The 22544-nt window shown below is 39.5% G+C and overlaps 1 protein-coding gene across 1 annotated transcript in view; it reads left to right on the top strand.

Moving 5' to 3' along the window:
• SYTL5 (synaptotagmin like 5) overlaps positions 1 to 22308 on the top strand; it is a 52301-nt gene extending 29993 nt beyond the window's left edge. The window contains exons 8-17 of the mRNA XM_008500321.2: positions 1177 to 1283; positions 6106 to 6198; positions 8947 to 9012; positions 9958 to 10136; positions 10962 to 11064; positions 14099 to 14260; positions 17451 to 17559; positions 18973 to 19108; positions 21360 to 21568; positions 22166 to 22308. Coding sequence (XP_008498543.2) covers positions 1177 to 1283; positions 6106 to 6198; positions 8947 to 9012; positions 9958 to 10136; positions 10962 to 11064; positions 14099 to 14260; positions 17451 to 17559; positions 18973 to 19108; positions 21360 to 21568; positions 22166 to 22308 — 1307 coding nt within the window. The remainder of the gene's footprint in view (positions 1 to 1176; positions 1284 to 6105; positions 6199 to 8946; positions 9013 to 9957; positions 10137 to 10961; positions 11065 to 14098; positions 14261 to 17450; positions 17560 to 18972; positions 19109 to 21359; positions 21569 to 22165) is intronic.
• Positions 22309 to 22544: the final 236 nt, after the last annotated feature.

Here is a 22544-nt window from a genome sequence, read left to right as displayed (position 1 = left end):
CAGTCGGCTTCTTACAGGGCTGAGTGAGTTCGTATTCACAGGTTTCACTCTGAAACACAGCAGGGCTTGCTTTCCTCCAGCTGAATTTAGCCCAAAGCAGAAACCCGATGGCATATCCCACAGAGGTGATCAAAGGAGATAATGTTCTTCACATTAGATTTCTCTGCTTGAAAGCTTCAGAGTTTCTTTGAGGATCCTGTGTAATGAAACAGAGGTGTTATAGACTACTGCTTCTTTGTGAAATGAAAATTCTACTGTTTCTGCTACCTTATAAAATAGAGGGTTTTGTGGTGGAAGAGAGCTGGCCTTATGTTACCAAAGCAAGTGGATGCTGAGCGTAATTGCAAGCAACCTGGGAAAAAGCATCAGACTCTTCATTATCTCCTTCTTGAGAGATCTCAAAGGACTTTAAGCTCAGGAAAGTGACCTTTCCTGTCACATCAGCTATAGCCCATGTTGAAGGTGAACAGTTTAAAACTGCAGCCCAGGTTGAAGATAAACAGTTTAAAACTACAGATTCCTATTTGCAGGATCTCAAAGGGTTCTCTTCCTCCTATTTCTTTCTCAATATATTGAACAGTTCCACAAATGATTTCTATTGGGAGGACTGAGAAAATCATTCTCCAAGATACCTAAGATGTCTCATGCCTGTAGAGTAAATGAAACACATGTAGGACCAAAGGAAAATTGTTTGTTTCCTTCTCCTTTTTTGCACAGGGAACACTAGTAACAGCAGAAGTATTTTCTTTGTCCTTCTGTATCCCTTGTTGCTTATTTCTGAAACAGATGATGGGGGGAAATTTGATGGTGGTGGGAGATGTGATATTCACTGTGACTGTGAACACTTAGACTTCAAGTAAATATCTCCTGTTAATTTCACTACCAACAAAGTAAAAATTTGAGCTTATAGTATCATTAACAGGAGATAACTACAGCAGGTAAATATTTTAGGAGGAAAGTTACTGATCAGAAGTCTGAACAGCATCAGAAAACTTTCTTAAAAAACATATTGATGTTCTGTTGTCACAGTTGTGATAGATACACCCAATTGTTTCTTTTAAGAAAGAAATAAAAACAGTATTTTAGGTAAGACAACACTTACTAAAGTGTGGGAGATTAAACCGACTTACTTTTGTATGAATTATAGCAAACATTTTAATTATTTTTATTTTCCAGATCGTAGCCGATCTGAGATAGATTTGAGTGAATCTTTCTCTGAAGGAAATGAGGACACTCTGAGCATAAGAAGCAAATCTGTACCTAGTGCCCTAGACCAGGAACTGGTGAGTTATGAATGTGCAAATGTTTATGTGGTGGAAATCCTATTTCTTCAGATTTATGAAATCAGGACTATCTGTATATCTGTATAAAATCTAAGTAATGCAGAATGTTGTTTTAGGGATATTTATTGAGTTTTTAAACAGCTTCATCTTCATACAGTATGTTGGGTACTAAATGATTCTTATGAATAATCACAGGTGTAATTTGTTATTGATTTGCTATTTATTGAGTTTACAGGTGAAAGAAATCTGGCCTGAAAATGAATTTCAAGCACTATATTACACATGATTCAAGCTCCTGTTAATTCATACTTTCTTAGGTTTTGATTTTCCTGTGGAAAAATATTATACTTTAAAGTCTTTAACCTCTTCTGGGTCTGATTTTCTCATTACATATTTTTTAGCAACTGAAGCCCCAGCTTTCTATTCTGCCACTGCTGCTTGCCTCTTCCTCCTGCTCACTGCTTTCTGACAAATATTTCCATTAATTTTTTTTATGTCTTCTATGGGCTGCTTTTCCCAAGTGATTCACAACTTCCCTCTCCTCTTTTATGCACATATCCAGGACACACAGGTTGCAGATGTGCATCAAGGCTATAGAATTTCTAAGCTTGTTAAATATGCATGAGGAAGGAAAAAAAGTTATTTAAATAGTTCTTCCTCTAATCATAGTTTGTTCTGACTTTCCAAATGTGTATTGGTAGCTTAAAAAACTATAACCCTCTGTGTTATGGTTTATGCTTTTTGTCTATTGTTATAGTCCTTCCCTACCATCTTTTCAGAAAAGCATTGGCTGGCTGAGATGTCTCCCTTTCTTGCAGCATTTGATACTTGTGGTATGATGGAAAACAATGGGTTGGGATTCCCATCTGTTTCTTGGATTGCTAACACTCAGATAATTTGCCTGCAGCATTGCTCTGTTTGGGTGTGTAAGACTTCTGTGGAAGAAAAACTTAAAAAATAAATTGTTTTTTTAATTGTAGTAAAGAAAAATGATCTTAGGAAGATAAATTGTTTATTTTTTAATTGTAGTAAAGAAAAGGAAGATGGAAAAGGAAGATAGAAAAGATCGCAGAAAAAAAGCATAAAATCAGAAAATGCAAGCTTTACATATCTATTTATTAGTTTCCTGCTCTAACTGTACATAGTACAGTAGTTGTCACCAAGGAGTTTATCTGAGGCAGGTACCAGAGATGCCAATCCAGAGTGACTTTCTATTCTTAGTTTTTCTTTGTCTTCCTCATTTTTTTCCTTTACTCTTTCTTTTCTTGCTGACTATGAATGAAATTTCAGATTGCAGCTCTCTCTCTCTAGCTTCTTTGCTAACATAATCATAGAATAGGAAGGGTTCATCTAGATCAACCCCCGTGCATGGGCAGGGACACCTCCCACCAGACCAGGATGCTCAAAGCCCCATCCAACCTGGCCTTGAACACCACCAGGGAGGGGGCAGCCACATAACTTCAGTGGGCAACCTGTTCCAGCATCTCACCACCTCTTATAGTAAAGAATTTCCTCCTAATATCTAGTCTAAATCTCCCCTGTTCAAGTTCTAAAGCATTGTCCCATGTCCTTTCACTATATGCCTGTGCAAAAAGTCCTACTCCAGCTTTCTTGTAGGCTCCCTTCAGGGATGGAAAGCCCTTATAAAGTCACGTGGGAGCCCCCTCCAGGCTGGACAACCCCAACTTCTTTAGTCTGTCTTCATAGAGGAGGTCCCTCAGTCCTTTGATTGCTTTTGTGGCTCTCCTCTGGACACGTTCCAGGAGCTCTTTGACATTCTTATGTTGGGGACTCCGGAACTGGACACAGTACTCAAGGTGGGGGCTCACAGGAGCAGAGGGGGAGAGTCACACAGGGGACCTCTCTTACGGAATAACCTTAAGAGTTTAAAACCATGACTTGTGAGTGTGCTAATTCCCCTTCTCTAAACTTCATTCATAATAGAGTTTGTAGATTTCTGATTCTCTCCATCTCCTTGCTTCCTCTGTCTTAATGAAGTCAGTTGGCTGCATTCATCAACTTCAGTGTTATGGTGGGTTTTAGCATACTTTAACTCACAGGAGTCCTTCAGTCTTGCCCTGTATTCATTATGAGTCCAGTCTTTTGAGAGGAAGTTTTTTATTCCTGGTGGAATTTGTCTTCTTTGCTGCTAAATAGAAAAGGCAGAAAGATATCTGATAAAAAAACCAAGAACTGCTGCAGCCTGAGAAAAATTACACCTTTTCCTCTGGCCAGCTGGTGGAACTAACTGAGGTCCTTCATTCTCTTCTTTCTGGATGATGGGAGCTGAAAGCAGAGCTGTGGGACTGTGCCTCCCATCTAGAGAGATGTGTGTTGAATTCCTAACCAAGAGGTGTTCATTACATGCTCTGCTGATTTATTAGAAGTAATTGGATAATATGCATTTTATAAGCCTCACTGGAGAGCATGAGATTAAAGTCTTACTAGCTCTAACTTTAATAAGCTAATAACACTAACCAATTATGGAGTTGCAGTTCTGGAACACCTCTTGAGAAACATAATCGTTGTGGTAAAAAATGAATTAAGGGCATAGGTTAAATGTTAACCATTTCTTTAGCTTTAGATGTCTGCTGGCAGGCAAAAAATGGTAGATAGCTTGATGTCATTTGTACTTTTTGTGAAGCACTGTTTATTTCAGTATCCGAACCTGAAACACCCCAGGCTGAAGATGTTGCCTTATGGGTTTTTTTGTCCTGTGTTTTATTATTGAGCATTAAAAATGTAGCATTGTTTATTTTAAATTCCAAAGGTATGTATACAACAGTGTAAAAGGAAGAGTTGTGTATGTATTACCAGAATTGCTTCTTCCTGTTGTATGGGCAATAAAGCAAATCATATATTCTTGCACCAAGTTTTAAACCTGGGCACATCAGCTGAATTTTGTAGTCAAAGAGAATATAAGTGAAGGCTGATGTAAGGTTTTTGTTTCTATTTTAGGGTTTTTACAATTTTATTTTTAAAGGGTTCAGCACTCTGTCTCCCTGAAATAGTTCTGTTGTGCCTGGGTCTCCATGGATTTTTCCTTAGAACATAAAATATCTGTGACTTGTTTTCGTTTCTGTCAAGTGGCAACAGTGCCTTTAGAAAGAGAAGAGACCAGCAGAAGAGGCTCATTGTAAGAGCAGACAGCTGAGAGGAATTAGGAATTTTTGCTTCAGTATGTAAATTTGGGACCCTAGAGGGATGGTGTGTCCTGATTTTCTGCTGTTCAGTATTAAGTATGCAGTTACAATTGGGAATTGGTAATAGAAAAGTTTGCATCACTTGCAGCTGATTTTATTTCAGTTCAGTCACTGGAGCAAAGGAAATACAGCAGCCAGTTTTATGCACGCTGATGGCAAATGCTCTGCGGATCTTCACACAAACTGTGACAGTTCAGCTCTCCAGCAGCATTCCTTCTCTGCTGTGTTTTTTCTGATGAGCATAGAACTTTTGAGACTGCTGAGTTTGAATACAGTAATTTGTTTCGTTTAGGAGAGTGAGAATGACTAAGTCCATAGAGAGTGAGGTAGGTCACCACGTGAGATTTTTGTAGCTGTGATGCAGGTTTAAGGAAGTTGAACATGTGACTTCCACGAAAACTTAAAGCAGTCTTTCAAAATACCTGGTTTAATGCTTTAACACTTGAAATTTCCATGCTACACTTTATAGGATTATAGTTGTCTGCTGTTTTTTTCCCCTGTAACTTTTACTGAAATTTAACTGTCCTATTAGGACCATCAAGCAGATTTTAAGTTTATTTTTAGTTTCTTACCTTATTGCTGTGTTTAAAAAAGGAAGATTATTTTTTTCTGCATATGAGATAAAATATTACTGTTCAGCCTTGCTTATTAAAACTCAGGCACACGTATGAAGCTCTGCAATTACAGATTTTTCAATTTGTTTAATTATTTAGATAGTAGGGGAATTTCTTTATTTTTAAAACATGCACATCAACTATTTGGTTTTGTTTCATGTTTTTACTCCCCAAATATTCAGTGTGTATGATGAAAGGACAAATTTCTTCCTGTGTGGTTTGGCAATAAACTGGTGCTTTCAGCACTTCCTGATGGAAAATGGATCTTTGTTAATGATTATGTTCACAAAATTGTCTGTCATGAAAGACATTGCATAAGGGTGCAAGTGTAATGCAAATCGTGTTCTTGTCCATTTGTGTGCATGTGAGCATGACTGATATCAATGTGGATATTAATTGGAAAATTGGATTACTGGATTGTAAAAAATACATCCCATAAAAACATGGAACTTGGTCTGTAACCAGGAAATCAATCATCTAATGGCTTCTGGTCACAAATTTCTTCAGGTAGATGTACACCAATGATCCCCTGCCTTCCTTGTATCAGACCTTGTTTTACTGATTTATTTGTTAAGATTTGAAAAATTCTCCCCATGTCCATTAAAGATTTCCAAATCTGAGTTCCTGAATGCAAATACTAGTAAATAGAAGAAGGTAATTCACATGGGACTGCTAGTAGACAAGGAAGGAGGTTTTGTTTATGTGCACAGTTGTTGGCCCTGCAGAGCCATGTGTCTCCAGAGTAAGGTACCCACCATGTGTGTTAAGTTTTTCACTTCTTAAGCAATTGAACCCTGAAACCATGACAGTGTCTTTTCCCCTTCATTCTGTGTGTCTGTGCAAGGATGCAGAAAACGTAAATCAAAATTCCTCTAGAGATTAGAATGTTGAATGCATCCTGCACTGTCTGCATAAAGTGGAAAATATATGAAAAAAACCTAACCTGTAGAGGCTGACCAAATACAGAGCAGAACATGGCAACTAAAATGCCTGTTTGTCATTTAGGATTATCTGCATGAAACAGAAGAAGATATTGATGATATAGTGGCTTCTCGTTATTCAAGGACACATGGACATATGACAAGTGGATTATCAACAGTAAGATCTTCAGTAGATAACATGCTTTTTTCTTTGACAAAAGACCATTGTTCCTCAAAATTTCATACTGCTTTAGCAACAGATCATCTTTCATCCTGCACTTGAGAAACATCCTTTAACGTAGTTTTCTTATTCTCTTCTCTTCTCTTCTCTTCTTTCTTAATCTATTTCTATTTTTAATGCTCTTCAAAGCTAAAATGCTGGTAATAGAAAATCATGTTGCATACTCATCAGTAGATTTCTTCATATGCTCGGGTTAGTCCCAAGCTGACGTGTGGAGAAGGCAAACCATAGGTGTTTGCAGTGCATGACTTTTCAGCAAGTGGAGCACTTGATCTTAATTTTCCTGAAATGGAAGAGAACAAGGCTGGTGGGATCTTCCATCTTAAATCATTTTCTGATTTGAGGAGAAAAATACTTGTGTGTGTGTGTGTGCATAGATATTCTGTGGCGTCATTGTCCATTCATCAACCCAGCTTCTCCTTTTCTTCATGACACGATTGCTATGTCACCCACATCTGAGAAATGCTTCTCTTTACAGTGAGAAGGGATATTCTTGGCTATTTTGGTGATTATAACTTTTTTTACCTTCTGCAGTAATTGTAGTATTATTCAGTTATATCTTTTTGTTTCTTGCCATACTTACCAACATTGGAATGTTACTAATAAGCAGTATGCCCTACATGCATGGTTTTCTTAGTGTTTTCGTTCTTTTTTCAAACACGAGAATTCAGAGTACTGTAGGGGTACTCTGACAATGGGATTTGAGCTAAAGAGAGAAATATCTCAGAGGGTTAAACATACCTAATCTGCCTGTAACACAAGTGAGCAAAAATGGAAATGGAAGGTTACACTGAACAGGAACTGTATGTCAGCTCTCAGCATGAGGACAATTTTCTTTTTGCATTTTTTTCCCCCAAACCTAATATATAAACTGTGCATTTAGTTTTCCCAGCAGACTTCATTGATTCCTCTCCTAAACACATTAATGTGGTGTTGGAAGGAGCCATCATATCAGTAAAACTGAATTTTTCCAGTGACTTACTGGAGAGATGTAACGCAAAGCAAACATAAGTGTTGTTAAGGTACTAAAGTGGGGCTTTCCATATGTGGTGGTTGTTCACTACTTATGAAACAAGAAAATGAGTAGATTTCTTAAGAACATTACATTTAGTGTATTTGATGTCCAATGTAAATGCCACAGAACAAAGACTGTGGAAAAAAAAGTCAAGTTATCAAGTACTTCTACTAAATTTGTGTTATCTTTTTGTGGTTTATAAGCACTTCAGAAATTGTGTTTGTGTAAGCTCTAGGTTCAGAGGATATCTCTTTGCTTAGGACTTTCTGTTGGCTTTTTTTCCCCAGTCATTCATCCCTGTCAACTTCCCTTAAAATCAAGAAAAAGAATATTTGGATTCAGTAGAGAAACTTGTCCATCTCCTCATGCTGGTATAACCTTGTTGGTTTTCTGAAGTGGACACAAATTCTTACTTTCCATTTATAGGGAGAATTCAGGCATTTTGTAGCACAGACTGGGACTGGTAAATTCACTGGCAGGGAACCCATTTTCATGTATCGTAGAGGTGGAAATGCATCAATGGTAAAGGCTGGAATTTTGCTTGAGGAATGTTAGGGGTAGGAGGAAATATGACACATTTGTCATTGTGTGTTGCTGAATCTCTGGTAATTTTAACCAGGCCTGTTCATGGACTTTCAGCCAATTGTAGAAAAGAATAAAAGGATAAGCATTTTTCTTTGTAAAAAAATAAGGAAGGCCAAAACAAAATACCCTTTTTAACTCTTATTATTCTTATATGATGTAAAAAATTAACTTTATGAATAATCATTGTTTGTTCCCATTGACTGTGCTCTTCCTTCTTCCTTGATGCTGATAAAGAAAGAGGTAGATCAAAATGTTTTTTCCCTTGAGGTCATTGGTGAGACTTCCAGATGCTTCTTTAACAACGAGTGGAGAAAGTATTTCCCCAAATATTCTATTACTGTATGAAGAGTGTTTAAACAGTCAGGGTGGGTTTTTTATCAATTCTTTTGAACTCCTCAGGGAGACTGTAATGTCTCACAAAGGCACTGATCCTGCTAACATATGAATGCTTAGTCTTTGGCCAGCTTAGATGAGGATCAATTTCATGCAGGTGTAAAAGACAGAAAATCCAAATAGAATGCAGCACAAATCCAAATCTGCTGAGTTGATTTTCTAAAATGTAATTGCTGCCTTCTGATACAGCAGATACTTCATTTCTGTTTAATAACCTTGAGCCGTGAGTCCTTCAGTACTTGAAGTATATGGAACACACTTTTCATTTCTCTGGTTTTGTGATACCTCCTTTGCTTTCTCCTCTCTCCCGTTTCCCTCTCTCTCCCGTTTCCCTCTCTCTCCCGTTTCCCTCTCTCTCCCGTTTCCCTCTCTTTCCCCTTCCCCTCTCTTTCCCCTTCCCCTCTCTTTCCCCTTCCCCTCTCTTTCCCCTTTCCCTCTCTTTCCCCTTCCCCTCTCTTTCCCCTTCCCCTCTCTTTCCCCTTCCCCTCTCTTTCCCCTTCCCCTCTCTTTTCCTTTCCCCTCTCTTTCCCCTTCCCCTCTCCCCTTTCTCTCCCCTCTCTCTCCCCTACTTCTCTTTCTGTGGCTTTGCAATGCAAACTTCCTTTACCAGTTTATATATCTGTACTTATTCTTCCTTCTTGCAGCTATATAATGCTCTTTTCTCTTGATCTTTTGCACTTCCTTCTTTAAAGAATTCCCCAGAAAGCTCCGACAGAAAGTGGACATATTTAAACGTGCCTGAAACAGATGGCGATACTGTGAGTTCTCCTGAATCCTCTGCTTAACTTATATTAAGGTTTCTCTCTCTTTTCTCCTTTTTTGTTGAAGACTGTACCGGTATGTTTTGCAAAGTTTCTGTCTCTTAGGATTTAGACAGTTATATATGTTTTTGAGCAGTTTTACTCAACAACTCAAAACAAAATGTGTGCCAAATCACTTAAATGCCTCTCGTTCTGAGGGTGTGTATATTGCTCTTTAAAAATATTTAGTCCTTTCCTAATTGTAGTCTTTTGGAGGATGAAATCATCATAGCAATACTCTGCATGGTATGAGTGAAAGAAAGTTTGAGTGGTGATTTATTATATTGTAATGGAAAAATTTGTAGGATTATTGCCAGACCTTTTTAGCATGAGGAAAATTGCAGAAAAGGTGGGTAGTAGAGTTTGCACATTCTTTTACAGTTGCTAATGAGAGGTGTCACTTCAAACAAACATGAATTTACACCATCTCCATTATGGGAAGTATCCTTAACTTTTTCTGATGGTTCTGTCAGCAGTTGTTTTATGAGACAGTAAAATGAGGTGGACAACTGAGATAGAGAGGTCATTTTTTTTTTTTTTTCCTGTTTGGAACGTATGTGAATTTATAATTTATGTAGTGTGTCTGCTCTTTAGTTCATGCGTTAATTAAATGGTGGTTATTTAGATTTAGTCATTTTTATAAATAGGTTTGAGTCCTGCATGGAAAAATATCAATTGTCTAGACATCTAAGCTACTAAACCGTCTAGACATCTAAGCTACTATTAATTGTGGTTATTCTTCCCTTTTGCAACAAAAGATGATATTTGTGGTCTATGATATGTCTGTTATCATAGCAAGTCTAACAAGTGTGTGACAGTATTGCAAGGCTGCATGAAAAAAGCAGACTCTGGAAAAAGAGTAATTTGTTAAAGCCTCTAAGACCTTTTTCTCTTCCCATCTAGACTAGCATTAACAGCATGTTGAGTGTATATAGTGAGACTGGTGACTATGGCAACGTGAGGATCAGTGGTGAAATCCTTCTCAACATTACCTACAGCTACAAAACAGGTGCCCTCAACATCCTGGTGAAAAGTTGCCGAAACCTGGCTGTTGCAGATGAGAAGAAGCAAAGGACTGATCCGTAAGCACAGAGAATAATTGCCTTTTAAGCTCTGTTAGGGATGTCCTCTGCCGTGATGCCATCTGTAGTCAGTGACATAGCCTGGAGTTGTGATATGAGCCTGAGTACTCATAGGATCCCGTTGCTATAAGCCAGCATACTGATGATGGTTTATTTTGGATTCCCTGTGAGAAACGCATTTTCTATATGTTTATTAGGGCAATGTGTGCCTGTTTTGGGGAAACAGTAATATTAATCCACTTGACAGTAAAGGACAAAAGCGTGAGGGAATAGGGGGGCTGAACTGATTTTCCTCTAGAACTGAAACTAAAGAGTATGAGAAGGGTGTTTTGAAAGGAAGGGTTAGGAATAACTGTGGTTTCATGCATTCATCGTTTCTTATCGTAGGGATCATATTTTCTGAGCTTCTCATAGTTTTCAGTATAATGTGTAAATTCTCACATCAGGAAGTAGTACTTAGTGTCTCTAATCACATGTAATCCTATCTTCTATAAGGTACAAAGTTTTTCATTCTGTTGTCTTTTCAGTTTATGTATTGTCATATGTAGCAAATCACTAACCGTATATTTAAAAAGGAAAAGTTTTCTGCCTTTCTGACGATGAATAAAGTAATCTACTTCTACCTTTTGTTATTCTAATCCTATCTGACTAAAATGTGTTTGTAGGTAGAGACCTTACCTTGTTACAGATATTCTGTTGCATGTGTATGTCATTTAGACTGCAAAAATTAATTTGCTCGTATCTGTTACTGATGCAGCAATGTCAGGTCCATACTCAAAATGGTAATTTTTATTCCTTGCTAATAACTTCCTGTTTCATCTACAGATATGTCAAAGCATACCTTTTGCCTGATAAATCCCGCCAGAGTAAACGCAAGACCAAAATTAAAAGTAACAGCACTAATCCAGAATTCAATGAAACGCTGAAGGTGAGAACACTGTCCCTCTCTCAGGCTCTGATGAATGTTCCACTTGTGCTCACAGGCATTTTACATAGGTATTCCAATATGGGGATTAGAATTTGGAAATGATGCCTCAAAAGGGAAGGTGTTTAAGCAGAAGCATCTAGTGATTCTGAGTTGTAATTTCTGGCTTTCAGCATTTAGGTTTTATTTGTTTCTCTCCTTTACAGGTAAAACTTCTATTTGATCCTGTAGATCTCTGTCACTACTGCTGATGTTCCCATCTAACCTTGAGCTCAGAGTTGTAAAAAACACCTTAAAGCTTTCATACACTCTGTTAGCAACTGATGCTGAAGAAGAGCTAGCTTAAAACTTCCCCTCTAACCAATTTTTGAAGAGATTTTGTTGATCTGAATTTCTCTAGAGGCTTTAATGTATTTATAAACCAGAACTGACTTTGATAAGGAAATGACAACAACCACTTTACTCCCTGCCTTCCTAAAGAGCTGTGGCGACGTTCATTCTCTATTGCAAAAGACAATGACAGGATACTTCCCTGAGGATTGATGGAACACAAAGCTCAGCCTCTTTGCTTCCTTGCCTTTAACTCATGTCCACCTCAGAGGCTGAACTATTCTGAGCTCCTCACAACCTCCTTGGCCCTGTGCTGCAGGTGGGGATGGCAGAGTTTCTGCCCAGTTCACTGCCTGTCTGGCACCTGAACTACAAGGCTTCTGGTGATTCCTCTTGACTGTTGATTGACAAGAGTTATCCCAGCTGCCTGCCAGGAGGCCAGAAACTCCTTTTTTTTTTTCTTGAAATATATATTTTTTGTTGTACTTTCACTGATGGTTTAAATATGTTTCTTATAATAGAGGCTAATAGACATTCTCTGGATGGTGTACTTGGCTTAACCTGGCAACAAAACCATTTTGCAGACTTCCACACTCTTGGTCTGGCCAGACAGCTTGCCAAAGGAGAGTCTCTTTTACAGTTTCATATTAAATGGTTTACAGTAAAGTTAAGACTTGCCTGAACTGGAAAAAAAAGTGGTGCTAGATTCTTTTTGTCAAGGAACATAGCACTAAATGTTTGCAGGTAGGGAACTTAGTGAGCCTAGGACCCAACAGCTTGGTAAAAATGCAAATTTTAACAGAGAGAACTTACCTGAATTATGGGTAGGTAAGAAAGAGCTACATCTGCTAGTCCCAAATTTAAGGGAAAATAATGAGGGAATAAAGAGAAAAATAATGAAATCAATCTGTATATTCCCTCTTTCACTTTTATTCCATTTTTGCAAAATACGACATCTCTCACAGTGGAACTGTTAGCATCTAGGATTAGGCATTGTAGAAGTATCTTTGTATTAATAGCCTACTTGTGTGGCTTGCCAATTGACCTGACTGTTTCAGCTTTTGGAGAATATGTCTCTGTGTACAGACATTGTTCCTGATGCAAAAAAGAAGACATATGGGTCTCTCCAGCTAATGCTAGGAGGAGGGTGAAATTCAGGGATTTAATGAGCCTTTTGCTAAAAGCAGAGTGTGCTGAGCTAGAGTTCCAGATGTTTGTAATTTCATGTGTCTTTGCTAGAATATGCTGTTTCTGTAGAGGAGGTTTTTTAATAGCTTTCTAAATCAACAATGGTTACTAAACTGATATCCTTCGTGCATGCTTTACAGATGCAGTTTTACAGTTTTTCAGAACAATTTTTTAATAAGATACAAAGATACAATTAAAAAGAAATTTTTTTTCTAGAAAGCAGTGTACAGCAGACTCTTCAGAACCGGTGGGGTTTCTTCTGACGAACTAAACTTTGATGTTGATCCCCTTCTTTTACATAAACTTAAAAGGAATTAACAGATTCATAATTTTAAGCACTGTAATGTACTTGATAGTTATATATACCCGGTAAATAATAAAGAAAACCAATCATGATAGCAACACTAGCTACCACTGGATGCATACCACAAAGAAAAGAGTTAGATTTAACATGAACATTATGAACTTTCTAGCTAGATCAGATTTGTTTACAACGAAAGTGTCACAGATGACACTAAGCTGGGGGGAAGTGTGGATCAGCTGGAAGGCAGGAGGGCTCTGCAGAGGGACCTGGACAGACTGGAGAGTTGGGCTGATTCCAGTGGGATGAGGTTCAACAGGGCCAAGTGCCGGGTCCTGTACTTTGGCCACAACAACCCCATGGGGAGCTCCAGGCTGGGGACAGAGTGGCTGAGAGCAGCCAGACAGAAAGGGACCTGGGAGTCTGGATTGACAGGAAGCTGAACATGAGCCAGCAGTGTGCCCAGGTGGCCAAGAAGGCCAATGGCATCCTGGCCTGTATCAGGAACAGCGTGGCCAACAGGTCCAGGGAAGGGATTCTGCCCCTGTATTCAGCCCTGGTGAGGCCGCAGCTTGAGTCCTGTGTCCAGTTCTGGGCCCCGCAGTTCAGGAAGGAGGTTGAGGTGCTGGAGCAGGTCCAGAGAAGAGCAAGGAGGCTGTGAAAGGATCCAGCACAAGTCCTGTGAGGAAGGGCTGAGGGAGCTGGGGGTGTTCAGCCTGGAGAAGAGGAGGTTCAGGCGAGACCTCATCGCTCTCTACAACTCCCTGAAAGGAGGCTGGAGCCAGGGGAGGGTCAGTCTCTTCTCCCAAGTAGCTCCCAGTTAGACAAGAGGGCATGGACTTAAGCTCTGCCAGGGGAGGTTTAGGTTGGATATTAGGAAAAAATTCTTTACAGAGAGGATGATCAGGCATTGAAATGGGCTGCCCAGGGAGGTGGTGGATTCTCCATCCCTGGAGGTTTTTAAGAAAAGACTGATGTGGCACTCAGTGCCATGGTCTGGTACCCACAGTGGCAGTGGATCAAGGGTTGGACTTGATCTCTGAGGTCCTTTCCAACCCAGATGATTCTGTGATTCTGTGAAAGCAAATCTTTCTTTTGTGCTTCATCTGTTACCTGCTGTGGGCTTTATGAAATTAAGCTAGAGCTATAAAAGGCACTGTGGAAAGTATTATTTCTGCTTATTCTGAGAGTTCCTTTTTCTCTTTTTTGGGTTGATAGTATGTCATCAGTCACACACAGCTAGAAACCAGGACCCTGCAGCTTTCTGTCTGGCACTATGACAGATTTGGACGCAACAGCTTCCTTGGGGAGGTGGAAATTCCGTTTGATTCCTGGAACTTTGAAAATCAGGGTGATGAGTGGTTTGTGCTCCAGCCCAAGGTAAGGGCTTCCAAGGGCTAATCCAAGTGCCCTGAAGCAAATTTAGAAAAGCTTACTTACTTTTCCTTCAGAATGTGTTTATAAAATGAGAGATTATGAGTGTCTAATAATGCAACAAAAATAGTATAATTGCTCTTTATTCAATTAAAACATACTGTGTTTTAAGTCTTCAGGAAAGCTTTACATGTGGCTACTTAAAAACAAAAAAACCCCTACCTTCTAAATAATTGATAAGTTCATCTTGTAATAAAACACAGTGGAGAAATGACCTAGTAAAGAAATTATTTTTTAAAAATAGCACACAAAGCAAAGGACTTTCCTACCACTTCCAGTCTACCCAGCACTTAACAGTTCATTAAAGAAATAGAACCTTTTTTTCTGCAGTTTAAAGTGCTTTACACCTTTTAATTGTGTGTGTCTTATATTGTGTTATTGTATTATAATTGTGTCTTCTTATATTCTTATTCACCTTAACTAAGAAGCTACAAGGTAAGGCTTCTCAGACAGCAAATCAAATGTTCTGTGAGACTGGACTAGCATTCTACTGAGCCAAGGACAGGATGACTTCTGTCTCTAGGGCACTCTCTGCTTTGGCCGAAGATGCTTATTTCTGGAAGAGATTCAAAGAGCTATTGTAAACTTCAGGATTAAAAGCTTCTGTCTTGGTTGCTCCTGCAGCAGACAGACTTCCCAGGAATTTCAGTGGTCTGGATTGCCATTTCAGAAAGTGTGTTTTTATTTTTGTGGGAAAAATAGAAGATTGTACTGCAAGTCACGTGAAGATTGATTCAGATGATTTGTTTGCTCTGTGTTCATTTTATTTAAGGAAATAGTGTTGTGTTTGGGGTTTCAGGAGGCTGTGTTTTATTTGTGTCTTTTCCTCAGATGAGAGATGGATCAGATTGCTGTGTAATTAATTTTTTGGTGTAGCTCTTTCTGAGGCTTACATCTAAACTATCACAGATGGATGTTTGAGTAAATAGTTTGCCAGAAGATACATAAGGAAATTGGTCTCTTCTTTGAATATGTACACACCTCACACTTTGTAGGCAGCAGAGAAGATCATTACCATTTTCCTAGTTCAACTTCGTCCACAGGGGTGACTACCTCTGTGGTCCAGACAAGGTGAGAGCAGGAAGAGAAAGTGGCTAATGATGGCAAACGTGTTTTAGTCAGCACTGTGTCTGGCCAGGATTATACCATCCTCCTTACAAGCTTGCTTCATGTAAATTACTTTTGTTGGGTATGCTGTCAAGGTAGAGAAATATCTCCTACAGCTCTGTCATAGCTATGGCTGGTATAAGATTTTGCTTTTACTAAGTACCCTCTGGTCTACACCAATAAGACGCATATGTGGTATTTGTTTGGCTTGCAGTTTGTATGCAATGTTGGTCTGAAATTGAGCTTCTTATTGTGCAATGGTCTCATTGTCATCTGGAGACATTTGTGTGTGCATGGTTTCTTTTAATCCTAACAGAGAAGAATAAAGACAGTTGTGAGGCTCTTCTGCTCAGGAAAAAAAGTAGTGCAGTGCTAAGCATTTCAGCCATTCCAGCTGGAAGGTGTCGTCCGATTATTTCCAAATCCATTAAAAGGATTTTTAAATGAGTTCTTTTTTTCATAGAATCACAGAATCATTCCTGCTGGAAAAGACCTTTAAGATCATTTAGTCCAACCATTAATGTAATGTTACTGAGTCCAGTGCTAAATCATATTCCTAAGCACCACGTCTGCACATCTTTTAAACACTTCCAGGAATGGTGATTCAACCACCACCCTGGACAGCCTGTTCCAGAGTTTAATAACCCTTTCAATGAAGAAGTTTCTTCTATTATCTAATCTAAACCTTCCCTGGCACAACTTGAGACCATTTCCTCTTGTTCTGTTGCTTGTTACTAGGAAGAGACCAACCTCTCCCTTGCTGCAGCCTCCTTTCAGACAGATGTAGAGAGCAGTAAGTTCTCCCCTCAGCTGCCTTTTCTCCAGGCTAAACACTCCCAGTTCCCTCAGATGTTCTTCATAAGGCATGTCCTCTAGATGCTTCTACAGCTTTGTTGTTCTATTCTGAACTTGTTCTGCAGTGAGAGAACCAAAACCGAACACAGGATTTGAGGCGAGCCCTGACTAGTGCCAAGTACAGAGGGATGATATTTTCCCTAGTCCTGCTGAACACACTATTTCTGATCCAGGCTAGGATGCTGGCCTTCTGGGGCACCTGGGCACTTTGCTGGCTCATATTCAACCATCTATCAATCAACACCCCAGGTCCTTTTCCTCTGGGCTTTCCAGCTTTCCAACCACTCTTCCCCAAACCTGTACTGTTTCCTGGGCTTGTTGTAACCAAGCTGCAGGACCCAACACTTGGCTTTGTTGAAACTCATATGTCCAGACTCAGCCCATCAGTCCAGCTTGTCCAGGTCCCTCTGCAGAGCCTTCCTACCCTCAGGCAGATCAACATGCCCTCCCAACTTGGTTTCATCTGCAAACTCACTGAGGATTCATTCAATCCCCTCATCCAGATCATTAATGAAGATATTAACAAGACTCATCCCGAAAGTGAGCCACAGGGAACACCACTTGGGACCAGCCACTGACTGGGTTTAACTCCATTCAGTACCAGTCTCTGGCCTCAGCCAATCCAGCAAGGTCTTTGCATAGCAAAGAGTACATTTGTCTAAGCCATGAGCCACAAGCTTATTTAGGAGAGCATTGTGGGAGATGGTGTCAAAGGCTTTAATTGTTGTCCTTGAAGAAAACATCCACAGCCTTTCCCTCATCCACTAGGCTGATCACTTAGTCACAGAAAGTTAGGTTCATCAGGCAGGACCTGACTTTCATGAACCCGTGCCTGCTAAACCTGATCCCCTGGATATCCTGCACATGCCATATGAGAGCACTCAGAGGAAATCCTACATCATCTTCCCTGGTACCAGGGTCAGGCTGACAGACCTGCAGTTCCCCAGATCCTCCTTCTGGCCTTTCTTGTTGGTGACAAGCTCACAAAGTTTTCTAAGATGTTTTTGTATTTAATTTGGAATTCAGATAATTTATCTGGAAGTGGGATGGTATGTTGTGATATGTGTAAGAAATATTTTGAACATTGTGTTGGTAGAACAGAATTAAAATTAAAAGGAGAAAGTGTTTTATTAACCCTAGCTGGATTTCTGATTTTGTTTGGTTTTCTTTTCAGGTGGAGGTTGTGACAGATGTTGGGCTTCAATATAAAGGAGAACTGACGGTTGTTTTACGTTACATTCCCCCAGACAGGAACCTAATGCTTCCTCTAGGCCAGTTCCAAGGTAAAACAAACATTAATGGCAGCATATGATAACATCTCTCTGAGTATTAAGCATTCTCACCTAAACTCGAGCAATGATATTAGTGAAGATTGAAATTATACTTATATATCCTGCTTGTCTTTATCTGTGAAAATTTTGAGCCATTAAATCTTTTTTCCTGCTCCTTGCTCTTCTCTTACATTGAACTTATGAAGAGAGAGGGGGAGTGTGCAGTCAAGTATTGATGTATGGCTAATTAAAAAAAATGTTCAGACATTAGGTAATAAGATTGAGGGCAGCCTCACTGATATAAATTGTCTGCATAACAGTCTTTAGGTTCTTTATTCAGCTAGTTATCTACAGTGTATAGCTGATCAAAATAATAGACTTCACTGAGTTTTTAATGCTTAATTTTCCTTAAGCTTGCCTATTAATTTTCTCTCTTTTTTTCACACTGCATTACTGTAGCTCACTGTTACTATATTACTGCTGTAATCTAACCTTTAAAATGTTATTTTAATTCTTTAGATTGTCCTTATTGTTGTCAACAATGAACAGGGAAAAATGTTACTAATTCTTTGCACTGTAGTAGCATGAGGTACAGCAATCATCTATGAAAGCAACCACTTGGTAGCATCTCAGTGTACATGGATATACCAGACACAAGCATATCACTGTTTTAGGGATGGTGTTGCTTGTTAGCATTAGGATTTGACTAATATATTTAGAGTTCTTTCTTTTTCTTTTTCTTTTTTTTCTTTTTTTTTTTTTTTTGACAAGAGACATTCCCTCTGCTAGCAGTAATTTCAAGGTTTTCTCTCTTAAAACCTAATTGTTTTCTAAAAAGTCCAGATATACTCCATCTGCATTTTTTTTAATTAGTACATTTTAACACAACTCTTGATCTTTTTAGATTTTTTCCCATGATATTTTCAGGCTGAATCCCTTCTGATAAGTCCCTGAGAATCTGCAGTGGTAGGATGTCAGTGAGCACAGCATCCGTAGTAGTCTCTGAGGGTCAGTGCATCCTTACACGTGGAATACATTCAGTGTGCTTCTGCACTTTAGTCTTTGGTACAGAGGTTTTATATCTTGCTTGTAGTTGTATGGCTGCCTTAAAATAAGTGATTTTGGAAGTGTATTCTGAAGAGAGGATAGGACTCACGGGACATGCAGTTCTTTTTGTACAGCATAGTAATCCCGAAAGGACTAGCTAGTTATGTGATCAAGTTCTTTATCATATATGGAGTGAATTTTCTGCCTCTGCCTTACTAGTTTCTCTACCCTTAGAGAATTTCCTTATAAGAAATACTTCAAACCCATTGAAGTAAATGGTTTTAAAAAAATCAGCCAAGACAATTTACATTTACAAGTCAGTCTTGCAGTGTATGCATAATTTCTGATGATAATGTTTTAACTCTGTTCTATATATAGGCAAGAAGAGCTTTAAAATAGGAAAAAAGGGAAACTCTCACATGCCATCTGGAGGTATATTGGAAGTCCTCATCAAAGAAGCAAAGAATTTAACAGCAGTGAAATCAGGAGGCACATCTGACACTTTTGTGAAAGGGTCTGCCATTTTTTTCTCCCTGCTTTATTAATGACTGCACTGAATCATATTTTGGCTGAACGATTTTTCCAGTATATCTGTACCTGTGTGTATGGACTGTGAGTCCTGAAAAGCAACCGAGACCTTGAAATGGTATCCTGAAAAGAACAAGGGCAGAGAGGTGCAGGTTGTCGCAGTGGTTAAATACAATCACATTTAAATACCACCCAGCCAAGAAACAGAACCATTCATACATAAGCACCCAGTGTGCTCATGTATATGCAGTTATAGATTATAACTTGTGGTAAAAGAAAACAACTCCAGTGAGGCAGCAGAGAGAGGTAGGTGAATATTCATTACTCCTGGAGGCAAGAGGTTGTTAATTAGGGCTTTCACACTGGGGATGATAGATGATCTGATGTTGACATTTACATTTTCAGGAAACTGAAACAGTACATATTTTTTTACTAAGAGGAATAGCCACACTATATCCTGAATAAGAAACTTGTTTTCAGGAAGATACAAGTCTGTTTGGATTCCCTGTAAAACTGCAAATAGCACCTATAAAAGCTGACATGCTTCATTAAGCTGTGGTTCTTTCTAATGGATGTCACCAGAAACATGCAGAAAGAGACAATTAGGTGTGTGAGGACATTCTGGTTTGATTCAAATCCTTCTGCTAAATGAGAAGATTTTTCTTTCTTACACTAAATATTTTTGTTCTGTTTTGCTGGGGGTTTTTTCCTAGCGCTTTTTTGGAAACTATTTACCACGTACAGAGTCAAGGAGCACATTTAAACCCTGAGGTTTCCCAGGAAGTCTATCACTGACTTCAACCTAGTGTCTTAACTCTAATTTGTATCTTGTTTTTTACATTTAATGTTCTTTAAAGGAAGATGTTTAAAAATCCTGCTCTGCTGGCTTTCAGGTGTGATTTTAGAAATGCATAATTTTGAAAAAATTAAGGTCTGTGTCACTTATGTCATGTGTATGCATGTGGATACATAAAAATATTCACAGTATGGTAAATACACATTTTTTTATTTGATAAGGAGCATTTTGTATTGGAGAGTCAAAATTCAAACTATACAAAAAATGCTACATTTAGGATATGGTTCTTCATAAGGGAGATGTTCCACTCCCTCAGTCATCTCGGTCACTCTGCGCTGGACCCTTCAATCAGTTCCCTGTCCTTCTGGAACTGAGGGGCCCAGAACTGGACACATTCCAGATGTGGCCTCACCAGGACAGAGCAGAGGGGGAGGAGAACCTCTCTCAACCTACTAACCACTCCCCTTCTGATGCACCCCAGGATGCCATTGGCCTTCTTGGCCACAAGGGCACATTGCTGGCTCATGGTCATCCTTCCATCCACCAGCACCCCCAGGTCCTTTTCCCCTGTGCTGCTCTCCAGCAGCTCAGTCCCCAGCCTGTACTGGTACCTGGGGTTGTTCTTTCCCTTGGCCTTTTTTTAATACATTAAATTTCTCCTTGTGCAGCCTCTGTAGGTCCTTCTAAATGGCAGCACAGCCTTCTGGGGTGTCAGCCACTCCTCCCAGTTTTGTGTCATCAGCAAAATTGCTGAGAGCACACTCTGTTCCTTCTTCCAGGTCATCCATGAATATTTTGAATAGTACTGGTCCCAGTAGTGACCCTTGAGGGACTCCACTAGATACAGCTCTCCAGATAGCTTCTGGCCCACTGATCACAACTCTCTTACTTCTTTCCTTTAACCAGCTCACAATCCACCTCACTACCCATCATCCAGACCACATTTCCTAGTTTAGCTGTGTGGTTGGTAAAATGGGAAGAGCTTGTCAGACTTTACAGCATTGTGTTTCCACACTCAGTGGGGCTTTAGGCAGCCCAAATTAATGATGCTAGCCTACTGATGCTCCTTCCTTATCAGTCATTTCCATTTCTTTCTGGAGAATCTCGTGTCCTGCTTTGAGGGAAACTGGGTGTGGTGACTCCAGAAGCCCCTTCTAGCCAACATTTTTATGATTATTTCTGTAGTTAAACTTGCTGAAATAAAAGTTTGTGGTTAAGACCCAAGACTTGAGGGGTGATGATAACTGATGGTAACTGACATTGTAACTATAAGAATAAATGGAGCACAAATACAAAATATTCACTTCAGATATATGCTTAATTTAATAACAGCGGGGAGACGGGATCCAGATCCCATTTGAGTCTATGTGATGGTAATTCTTTGTGAATATTACATGATGATCCATTTACATATTTAATTTTCCTTTTCCATATATCCCAGATACCTGCTCCCAGATGACAGCAAAGCTACAAAACACAAAACTCCCATAATAAAAAAGAGTGTGAACCCCCAGTGGAATCATACCTTTACTTTCAGTGGCTTGAATTCAAGGGATATGCATAATGTCTGCCTAGAGCTGACCGTGTGGGACAAGGAGTCACTCTCCAGTAATATTTTTTTGGGAGGTGTCCGTTTGAGCACTGGAAATGGTAAGATCCTGACTACCTCATGATTCCTTTTATTTTCCTCTTCTTCTTTCTCAACCCACATGTTTCATGCATGTGAAAGACAGAAATGTTACTTGAGTGGATGGAAAGTATATGGGAACTTGGAGAAACTGAAAAGGGAGAGAAGGCAACATATAACCTGTAAATGATTCAGCCTTTTCCTTCATTGAATGAGACACAAAGATTTGGTGGGCAGCTGTACTTCTGTGCAGCCCAGAAGAAATAGGAATGCCTTGGAAGCATTTTGTAGCATCCCAATAGGAATGAGACTACTTTTGTCCAGCAGCAGCCTTTCTGCTGCTGATGGTGTCGTCTGGAAGAGGTGTGAATCCATTCCTCCTCTGTTAGCAGAAATGCAGGGTATGGAGTTTTACATGCCAGTGTCCATCTGTCACAAGGGGGTGTGATGACAAACTGGTGCTCTCCAGGAGCTCCCTGTTTTCTGTATAACTCCCCATATAGTTGATAAGTGTAGAGTGCTTGTCATCTTTCTTATAGAATGTTGGAGTGAATGAGCAAAGGTATTAAATAACTGCTTACTAATATGGCAAAATGCCTGGTGCTTTTTATAATTGCCAGGTGTCAGTAATGGCAAGGAGGTTGACTGGATGGACTCTCAAGGAGAAGAACAGCATCTCTGGCAGAAGATGATTGACAGCCCAGGAGATCCTGTGGAGGGGACACTAATGCTGAGATCCAGCATGAGAAAACGCAGACTCTGAAGAATTTTTCTGAGGGGTACTGCAGGTACTCCTGACTACAGTGGTGTTCAGCTTCGTGTCACTTTACCCATATGGGGAAGGGTTGTGCTCTTTGCCTTGGATAGTAAGACTCCAAGTGAGACTTTACAACATTCTGCACTTTCACGTGGACATTTTCAACCCAGACTTCCTGGGAGGATTGTTTCTCTTGAAGCCAGTGAGAGTTTGACCTTGTACAGAGATTGGACTGGCTTTCT

This window comes from Calypte anna, chromosome 1 (assembly GCF_003957555.1).
Source record: "Calypte anna isolate BGI_N300 chromosome 1, bCalAnn1_v1.p, whole genome shotgun sequence".
Taxonomy (NCBI): Eukaryota; Metazoa; Chordata; class Aves; order Apodiformes; family Trochilidae; genus Calypte; species Calypte anna.
Note: the sequence above shows the minus strand (reverse complement) of the source record. Positions and strands in the feature narration are given on the sequence as shown.